The sequence below is a fragment of the Mesocricetus auratus genome, unplaced genomic scaffold, assembly GCF_017639785.1.
Source record: "Mesocricetus auratus isolate SY011 unplaced genomic scaffold, BCM_Maur_2.0 Super-Scaffold_100015, whole genome shotgun sequence".
NCBI lineage: Eukaryota > Metazoa > Chordata > Mammalia > Rodentia > Cricetidae > Mesocricetus > Mesocricetus auratus.
In genome coordinates this window covers 54,457,508-54,468,070 of record NW_024429198.1, presented here as the reverse complement: position 1 = coordinate 54,468,070, position 10,563 = coordinate 54,457,508, and the positions used below count along the sequence as shown (strand labels likewise).

The 10,563-nt window shown below is 46.4% G+C and overlaps 1 protein-coding gene across 5 annotated transcripts in view; it reads left to right on the top strand.

Moving 5' to 3' along the window:
• Nucleotides 1-2,593: 2,593 nt before the first annotated feature.
• Rprd1a (regulation of nuclear pre-mRNA domain containing 1A) overlaps nt 2,594-10,563 on the top strand; it is a 43,323-nt gene continuing 35,353 nt past the window's right edge. For 4 of the 5 annotated variants that reach the window (XR_002385674.2, XR_002385669.2, XM_013124452.3 and 1 more), the window contains exon 1: nt 2,598-2,835. Coding sequence is in view for 3 of the 5 variants with exons in the window: in XM_013124452.3 (XP_012979906.1) it covers nt 2,685-2,835 (151 nt within the window). In the remaining 2 variants the exon portion in view is untranslated. Of the gene's footprint in view, nt 2,836-10,563 lie in introns of all 5 variants that reach the window. The other variant, XM_040757951.1, reaches the window with a different exon arrangement.

Below are 10,563 nucleotides of genomic sequence, written 5' to 3'. Positions count from 1 at the left end.
AAAGAAGACTGTGACATAGGAGGGGTCACTGCCAAATGTGTGGAAGGAGAGTCCTCTCGTAAACTCCCTCCACGCTGCAAGATGTCACACTGTGACAAATGGGACAAACTGTGCTTCTAACTAGTCAGATTCAAAACATGCATGTTGTTCTTCTTGACACAGAGTCTGCTGCTAAATCCCAGGCCAGCCTTGAAATCTCCAAGCTGCTTATGCTGACCTTGAACTTTCAGCAGTCTCCAAGCCTGAGCCTGCCAAGTGCCAAGATAATAACCACACCTGGCTACCAAACAGATTAATAAACATTTGATGCATGTTGAGTACATGGTTCCTTGTTGGTTTGTTTGAGACAGGAACTCTTGCATTTCAGGCTGGCCTGAAACCATCTGTTTAGCCACAATGACCTTGATCTCTAATCCTCCTGATCCCACTTCCTGAGTGCAAGGATATAGGCTCGCCCAACTACACCCAGTTTTGTTAGAGTTCTTGAGCCACTGTTATTCTCAAAAGATGCTTTAGGAATTTCTATGTTCTTTTTGTTTGTTTGTTTTGAGACAGGGTTTCTCTGTGTAGCTTTGGAGGCTGTCCTGCAACTTGCTCTGTAGACCAGGCTGGTCTTGAACTCACAGAGATCTGCCTGCCTCTGCCTCCCAAGTGCTGGGATTAAAGGCGCGTGCCACCAATGCCCGGCTCAAATGTAGGTTTTAATTAAGTCTCTATTGCTGTGTTTACCAACAAAGACTTGTGAGTCAGATGTTGGGGTGAAAATCTGCTACATCAGAGAAATGGAGAAGCAACCAGCCAACTTTCCTTTTCGGTCAGAGACCCAGCAAGAGAATCTCTCCACTTGTCCCAAAGCCTTGAATCCCTACTCCTTCCTGTGTGACTCTCTATCCAGATTCTTGAATTCCTACTCCTTCCTGTGTGACTCTCTATCCAGATTCTTGAATTCCTACTCCTTCCTGTGTGACTCTTTATCCAGATTCTTGAATCCCTACTCCTTCCTGTGTGACTCTCTATCCAGATTCTTGGCCCCACCGCCCACTCTGTGGCCAATTCCGGTCAACTAGCTGCTGCTCCGCCCACTGGTCCAAGGTTAATTTTATTCCCTAGTCTTGGAGTTTCACAGTGCAATCAAATAACCCAAAACAGTGGTTCACACCCTTGATCTAGCACCCAGAGGCAGAGACAGACAGATCCCTATGAATTCAAAGCTAGTCTGGTCTAGGTAGCATGTTTCAGGGTAGCTAGGGATACATGAGATCCTGTCTCAAAAAAAAAAAAAAGCAAACCAATAAAACAGTGTTAAAATGTGATTTTGTTTTCATAACTTAAAACAAATGAAGTGATCCATTCTCTCCGTTTTTTCAAATTGCTATGTGAATGTTGTTATGTGTACACTTCACAGTCTAGGGATTTACCTACTGTGCCGAAGTTCCGAGGAACAGAACGGCTTGAACATTTGGCTCTTGGTGCTGATTACTGTTGCTCTGGCTACTCTGCTGTTGGCAGTAGTCACTAAAAGCATCAAGGATGTATTTTTTTCTACAGTCTTCACATTTTCAGTGAATTGTCTTTCTCTTTTTAAAAAAATGGAATTCTTGGTCTTGAATCTGATATAAAACAGCTGATAATAAACTTTGCAGTTGAGGCTGAAGATGTTGCACAGAAATGTTGGCCAGCTTTCTGAAGGTAAGAAAGTGCTAGCATGCATTCCTTCTCCAGAGAGTTTTGTAGAAGCATGGATCCCATCTGCAGTGCATGCATGTGGCCGGGCTACATACAGCATACACACAACACCCATATATACAACATACACAAAGCACACACACACACACACACACACACACACACACACACACACACACACACACACACACACACACAAACACAGGGGCCAAGCGTGGTGGGACAGGCCTTTAATTGCAGCACTCGGGAGGCAGAGGCAGGCAGATATCTGTGAATTCCAGGCCAGCCTCGTCTACAAAGTGAATTCAAAGATAGCCTGGGCTGTTACACAGCAAAACCTTTTTTCAAAAACTCTCACCAAAAACAAAACACTGCCCACCCTACAAAGACATGGTGAATATCTTGGTGACGCTTGGCTGTTGTTACCATTAGGATTATGCGATACGTAATGCAACCGATTACGCAAACTGTCCTCTAAAGTGGCCGCACCAACTTATAGCAATGTACAAAACCTACTCTGCGATCTGTCATCACCGGGAACGCGGCAGAGCAGCTCTGTCTAGCAACAAGGACTCAGAAGGCCGGTTCTTCTCACCGGAGGCCTGGCCACGCCCCGGGAGGCACGCCCCCGTCCCGCCCCCGCCGCGCCGCGCCCCGCCCCTTCCCTCCTTCCCAGCGCAGTTCCTGCCTCTTCCGCTCCGCTCCTCCCTCCGACTCCCGCCTCCCTCCCGGGGGAGTGGGGTGGGGAGGGAGAGGCGCTCGTTCCCTTTCCCAGGGTGAGCCGCGCGACGGGCGGGGCGGGGCGGGGGGGCCGGCGCCTGACGTCACTGCCGGCCGGGCGCCATCTTGCTCGCTTGCGGCCCGCCTGGGAGTCGGGGGTGGCGGCGGTGAGGGCGTGGGGAAGGGTGGGGTGTGGGGGCGAGGCGGCGACGAGGGCGGCGACACTCTCCTCCCCGGGGCTCCGCGGTGTGGGACGGCGCGGACGCGGCGGCGGAGGGATGTCCGCCTTCTCCGAGGCGGCGCTGGAGAAGAAGCTGTCGGAGCTGAGCAACTCGCAGCAGAGCGTGCAGACCCTGTCCCTGTGGCTCATCCACCACCGCAAGCACTCGCGGCCCATCGTCACGGTGTGGGAGCGCGAGCTGCGCAAAGGTGAGCGGCCTTCCCGCCCCGAGCTCCCCGGGGTTCGCTGCCGATCGGCTCCGGGGCTCCCGGGCGCCCCGCGCCGCCCCCCTGCCCCAGGCTCCCCGCTTTGCGCTCCGGGGCTCCCGGCGTCTCGCGCCGCACCCCGGCTTCCTGGGTCCCGCGTCCGTCCCCGCGCTGCCGGCCTCTTGCCCCGGGCGCTCCGCGAACCGTCCCGACTCCCCGGGGCTCCGCTGGTAGCCCCGTTTCCTGCGCGTCCCCGCCGCGGCTCGCGCGTCGGCTCCCGGGTCTGCGGGCCGCCGGGGGAGTAGCGCGTCCCGCTCTGCGTTCACCACGCCTCCCGCAGGTCCCGTGCCTGCTCCGCGGTGATCGCAGAGTCCCACTCAGCCAAACACTGGGTCAGTGTCCAGAGGTTTGGGCCCCGCACCCGGTTAGTGCCCGAAACTCGCGCAGTCGGCGTTCCGCTCTCCCAGGGTGTAGTTTTTCATGGAGGATAGAAGGAAAAATTCAGTAAGTTGAAAGAAAAACAAAACAGAACAAAAATTAGGGTTGGGAGTTGTGCTCTCTCTATGGTAGATCAGTTTGTCTAATAAGAGGTTTGGCAGTTTTTGAACTGCGGGTTTGAAGACACGTGTTGCGAAGAGCCTTTATTTGGTAGGAAAGAGAATCTCGGTTGCCGAATTACTTTTAGCTTTTGGATTATAGATGCCTTACCTGAAAATGACAGTAACCTAAGGACTCTTTAGTTCAGCGTCTTCATTTTGCAAAATACTTAGTAGTGATACCCAAAGCCAAGTGATTTTTTTTTTGCACAGATGTCTTTTGCTCACTGATACGCAAAAATTCAGTTCATTCCTGCTGAATAAACTTTATCTGTAAAGACCTATTTTGTGTTTTATCCACAGAAAATTAAATATCGGTGGCCCTGTGTTGCCACACATCTTAGCACATGGGAAGCAGAGGAAGTTTGAGGCCGTCCTGGTCTGCATAAGCAATTTCCAGGTCAGCCAGGACTACATAGTACATAGTGAGATCCTGTCTTTTTTCTTTTCTTTCCTTTTTGTTTGTTTGTTTTTCGAAGCAGGGCTTCTCTGTGTAGCTTTGGAGCCTCTCCTGGAACTGGCTCTGTAGACCAGGCTGGCCTGGAACTCAGGGAGATCTGCCTGCCTCTGCCTCCCAAGTGCTGGGATTAAATGCGGGCACCACCACTGCCCTGAGATCCTGTGGTTTTTTTCATTGGCTTAATCTGAATTATACCTTAATTCTTAAATCATTGAATAAAGTAGCACTGTTCTTTATTGTTTCAGACATCTGCATGGAGTTCATATAAACTGTCTGTGCTTTAATTTTTTGTTTGTTTGTTTTTGTGGGTTGTGTTGTGTTTTTCCAGATAGGGTTTCTGTGTATCCTGGCTGTCCTGGAACTCTGTAGACCAGGCTGGCCTCAAATTCAGAGATCAGCCTGCCTCTGCCTCCAGTGCTGTTATTAAAAGCGTGCACCACCACCCCCAGGTAACTTTTCTTCATTGCATTAGTAAAATTAGTTTCATGTGCACGATTGTTTGCCTTAGTTATGTATGTTCTCTTCTTGCTGTGCCTAGTGCCCACAGATGCCAAAAGAGGGCGTTGGGTTCCCTGGAACGGTAGTTAACAAGTAGATATGGTTAGATGTTGGTACTGGGACCTGAAGCCAGGTCCTCTGAAAGAGTGGCCATCTCTCCAGCCCCCTTTGTTACACTTACTGTAGGGAGAACCCCTGCAGAGCTGCCTCTGACTTGATTCTGGAATGTTGGCTCCTAGCTTTAATCTGCCCTTTGTCTTCAGGGCTGTGTTTGAAATATGTAAATCGTGTCAGAGAATTTCCCAGAGGTGCAAAGCCTGTACAAAACTTGGTTGGGAAATATGGACAAACCATGATAAGCCTTGATCAGGAATTTGCATTTGGCGTTGTCCCTTTGAGAGACATAGATAAGATGTTTGGGTATATGGAAATGGACTTGCTAAAGGTATGAATTGGATAACAATAAAAAAATCCCTGGGTTTAGACAGAGTGTCTCAGCCTGGGAGAGGCAGAGTCCCCTGAAAGGCTAAAATCATCCTCAAGGTGCCCCTGTGTCTTCTTTCCACGGAGTGAACCCACACCTGTTCTACAACACATACTGTCTGTGTGTTTGTGTGTACTTACTTGCACATGGGTGCCCGTGGAGGTCAGATTGTCTTGTGTGTTTGCTGTGATTAAGAAGGTAGCAACTTTTAAAAGAAATTGAGCTGCTGTTCTGATTTCAGTCTGATTATTTGGATTGGCTTTCAGTGAGGGTTCCAGCTAAGGGGATCAAAAGCTTTGAGAAGCTCAGCAGTGGTGGTGTACGCCTTTAGTCCCAGCACATAGGAGGCAGAGGATCTCCGAGTGTTAAGACCAGCCTGGTCTACATATTGAGTTCCAGGACAGCCAGGGCTATGCAGAGGGACCCTGTCTCTGAAAACAAAAAAACTCCAAAAGCCTTGAGAAGCACCAATTGTGGAAACTTGGAAAGTAACTGTGAATTTTGAGAAGTCAGAAATGTCAAAGTTAGCAATGGGGGCAGTGGACAGGCAGGAAATCATTTACAAACACATGCAACCAATACAGTATCAAACTGTTGGGCACTCCTGATAGAGTATGTGAAACAGCATAACTGAATTCAGGAACAGCCAAATCTTGAGTAAAACAGTTCGGGTACAGACCAGTTTGCCATTTAGAAAAGTTAGAAACCTCTCAGACCTCCTGTTTACACTACTTAGAGTTACAACAAATACATGTATAGCTCTGGTCCTGGTGATGCTTACCTATGATTCATACTTGGAGGCTGAGGCAGGCAAATTAAAGTTCAACTCTAGTCTGGGCTTTATTAGATAAATTTTGCCTCAAACCAACCACCTCAGCAAAACAAAAGCTTTGTGAAAAGCAGTGGTTGGGTACTATTTTCTAAGATAATGATTACAATAGGCAGAAAAGGAAGGAATGAGATCTGTGCTAGGTATGTTCAATTTACTTATTTATTTTTAATGTCCAATTTGTAAAAGAGACAGAGGTGCAGGTGTGTGGGCAAGTGGTAAGATTGTTGGAGCAGAGCTCAGGAATGCCCTTACGTGGTGAAATGCTTTACACTTGGGAAGAAAAGGACATGCAGATAGAGGTTCTGAATGGCAGTGACGATGGTACTGGTGGTGGTGAGCTTTGATTGTACACAGGTCCCACAGTGGTCTGCCCCCAAACTCCTTCCCTCGTCACAGGTGATGTGTGGGGCCTCCGCTGAGGGCCCTTCCCCTTCCCCTTCCCTGCAGGGTTTGCTCGTCAGCTCTAGGACCTCTATGCCCCTCCCACCATGATTGTGTACTAGGAAACTATCGCTCTATATTGGTTGTGAGTGGTGTGCATGAAGAAGATAATGGTTCCTTTGGATTTTCTTATTTCAGTTTAGCTCAACTGATTGCCTTTTGATGAAAGTTCTTATGTATTTGTTGACTTTGTGTTCACTGATAATGCTTTAGATTATTAAGAAATAATGTTATATAAAATAAGTACTGCATATTACCTGCTCTAATTTGTTTGGTTTTATAACATTTGCTTTGAAAACAGCAAAATAATATATCTACCCTTGAAGAGATTCTGTTATAAATTGACAGATTTCTATGTTGTATGATACTGTTACTTATTTTGGAGTTAGAAATGAGCATGTTTTCACTGAAAACTTGTTAAAAAGAATTGATGGGCCAGGTTGTGATGGCACTTGCCTCTAAAACTAGCACTGGGGAAGCAGAGGTATCTCTGGAGTTTGAGGTCAACCTGGTCTACAGAGTGAGTTCCAGGACAGCCAGGGCTACTTAGAGAAACCATGTTTCAACCAAACCAAACGAAACAAACAAACAAAAAAGAATTGATGTTCTCAAATCAGTACAAATTGTATCTTTGAAGATAATTGTGGAATTGTAGCTGTGTAACTTATCCCCCATTTTCATGGATTCTTTTTACATCCCTTTTCAGGGATGGTTTTGGGGATCCCAAGGAATCCGCAGACTATTTTCTGAGGACAATTTATATTTCCTGTAAATTGGTAGTCAGATAAGGAGCAGAAGATGCGTTACTGTATCATAAGCAATTCATTCCTCTGAGTTGGTCCAGTTTAGGGAACATAGTTCTGATGCAGAGACAATTAAAGCTCAGCGATCCACCCAGTGTGTGACCTTCATCTTTAGTGTTTGCTTTGGTCCTAGATTGTGATTTTAAGTTTACTCATTTCTTATTTACTTATAACAGGGTCTTAGGTGACTCAGGCCGGCCTTGACTTACTTGCTATGTAGCTGAGGATGACCTTGGCTTCTTGATCCTCTTGTCTACCTCTTGAGCAATTTTATAGATTATTCTTCAAAACAATTCAGTTTGAGTACTCAAAGACTGTATTTCAGTCAAACTATTAGATCATCCGATTTTCTTAGCAGTATTATGAAGTATTTTGTTGCTGTTGTTTTGTTGTTTTTTTGAATTAGGAGTCTTGCTGAAAAATGGTCTACAGAGTGAGTTCCAGGGCAGCCTGGGTGACACAGAGAAACCCATTCTCAAAAACACAAAAGAATTGTGTGTATGTGGTGGTGGGGGGCATGTATCCCTGTGAGTACACATTCCTTTGGAGGCCTGAAGAGGGCATCAGATGACCTGGTGCTGGAATTGCGGGCAATTGTGAGCTGCCTAGTATTGGTTCTGGAAACGGAACCTTGGTTCTCTGCAAGAGCAGTAAATACTCGTGATTTCTGAGTCTAACCCCAAACTCAGTGATTTTCTTAATTATGGACCTGGATTTCCACCACCAGATGAATAGATAAGCAAATGTAATATATCCATATACTGGAGTAATATCAGCCATAAAAAGGAAGAAAGTGCGTGCACACACACTTATAAACATAACATCATGGAAAGCAAAAAGAAGCCTTGTATAGAAGGTCACATACTGTATAACTCTGTTTGTATGAAATACATAAATTAGAGAAAATCATAGAATAGAAAGTGGTGGTTCAAGCCGGGCGTTGGTGGCGTACGCCTTTAATCCCAGCACTCGGGAGGCAGAGGCAGGCGGGTCTCTGTGAGTTCGAGGCCAGCCTGGTCTACAGAGTGAGTTCCAGGACAGCCTCCAAAGCCACAGAGAAACCTTGTCTCGAAAAACTAAAAAAAAAAAAAAAAGAAAGAAAGTAAGTGGTGGTTCAGATGTGAGGGGAGGAAGGAAATGGGGGAATGAATGCTTAATGGATGTGATGGGTCTTCAGAGGAACTGAAAATGTATTGGAACTACATAGGTAATGGTTATATAATCTTACAAATATGCTAAGTGCTCCTAAATAATTAATTGTCTGCCTTGATACAATTATTTTGTTAAGTGAGTTTCATCTCAACAAAAATACTATTACTGCTTTGCACTTTTTGTGTGTACTTGTATGTTCTCTGTCCTGTTTCTCCTGTTTCCCAGCTTTCATTATCTGTTGACAGCTCCTCTCTGCAGTTTGCAGTTTTCCTCTGTAACAGCCAGCTTTGTTTTGATACTAGTTTTCTTCAGTAGCATCCAAAAATAAATATGTTCTTGTACAACTGTCCTTCCTTTTATGTAGTTGTCTTTACAATTTGCATCTTTCTCTATTGGGTATTGTTTCTATTGCTATGAAGAGACACCATGACTGTGGCAAATTTTTTTTTTTTTTTGGTTTTACGAGACAGGGTTTCTCTGTATTGTTTTGGAGGCTGTCGGTCGGTCCAGCCTGGCCTCGAACTCACAGAGATCCACCTGCCTCTGCCTCCCGAGTGCTGGGAATAAAGGCGTGCGCCACCACTGCCCCGGCTGACTGTGGCAATTCTTAAAAAGGAAAACGTTTAATTGGACTGGCTTACAGTTCAGAGGTTTAGTTAATCATCATCATGGTGGGATGAGGTAGCATGTAGGCAGACATGCTGGAAAAGGCTGAGATTCTGTATCTTGATCCAAAGGCAACAGGAAGTGGAGTGAGACACTGGACATGACCTGAGCATGTATGAGACCTCAAAGCCCACCTTCACAGTGACACACTTCCTCCAACAAGGCCACACCTACTCCAACAAAACCACACCTGATAGTGCCACTGCTTATGAGCTTATGGGGGGCAATTATATTGAACTATTCCAGGCACTCATGACTAAATGTTTACCTTTTTGCATTTTCATTTTTTTCAAGTATGATGTTGCAAGTAAGAGCATTCTGAAAGGTTAACCTTGTCTGCATAGTGAGATGCACTCATACTTACCAACCAAGTAAAATACCCTTGGTAGCATGGTGCTTTGTCCAAAGAATGAGTTCCAAGACATTACCGTCTTGAATAATAATGCAAAGAAGCCCATGCTTTCAGAGGTCTCATCTGCTTTTGAACCCAACATAAGGCAACTATCAGGGCAAGGGCCTTGTGTGTCGTAGAGCAAAGCTTGGTTCGCGGTGGCCAGGAAGTAGAAAGAGCACTTAAGTGACTGGCTAAGGACAAGGTGTACTCTCCAGGCCTGACTTGGTTCATCCGATTAGGCCTGTCGAGTGTAAATCATGAGCATACTGATGAGGCAGACTTAGAAAGTCCAGGGTCATGATGTGACCGAAGCAGGATGTGGGAAAGAAAGGCCTGGCGGGCGAGCTCCCCAGGTCATCCAGGTGTTGTCTCTTACTGGAGCCTGCTGGGAAGCTCTGCCGTGCAGGCCTCACCGGTGCCGGCCTCTGTTCCACGGAGGGTGCTGTCCATTCTTGTCTTAGAGACACACACAGTCAGAGGCCCCTGAGGTATTTCTTAGGCAAAGGCACTTGCCAAGCCCGACAGCCTCCGTTTGAGCCCTTGGACCACATGATGCAAGGAGAAAAGGACTCCTGCTAGTTGTCCTGACCTGCAGACTTGTGCCTCTCTTTATCCTGCCCCGCCCCAAGTAAATACCGGGAGCTAAGGTAACTGGAGAGGAAGGGTTGGAAAGAGATTACAGGAAGGGATTGGGTGAATGTAGAAATAAAATTAAATTAGCTACATCAGTGACTGGGCCATCTTGAACCATGTAACAGTTAACAAACCAGAAATACAGTAATACTGGCTTTTGTGTTTGATTTCATACTTTATCTTACTGTTGAGTATTATTTCTTAGGGCTTTCAATAGTATCTAGTGTTGTTCAGATCAGCCTTAAAGAGTCCTTTTAGTATTAATTATGAAAGTACGTCCTTAGCTTAGGTTTGTCCCAATAGCTCTTACAACTCAAATTAGCCCAAATTAATGTACGTTCTTTTACGTGGCTTGGTTACCTTTACTCTGTACTGCCTGGTCTTCCTCTCCTGGCTTGCCACCCAAGACCGCTCTGTCCCCAGAAGTCCCACCTAACCTCTTCCTGCCGAGGGATTGACCATTCAGCTCTTTGGTAAGCCAGTGACAGTGACACATCTTCACAGATTGTAAAGGAATGTTCTGCAGCAGTCTTAGACTTTCTTTCCTTCAGCTTTAAAGGGCAATCTTCTGGGGGCGGGAGAAATGGTGAAGTACCCAAGAGCACTGCTATTCTTTAGAGGGTGGGATTCAATTCTCAGCACCCATCCAAAGCTCACAACTGTCTGTGTCTCCAGTTCCAGGAGATCTGGCCTCCAGGCACTAGGCGCCCAAGTGGTGCAGACATCCATGTAAGCAAAGCACCACACAGGCAAAAACTAAGGTCTATTTTAA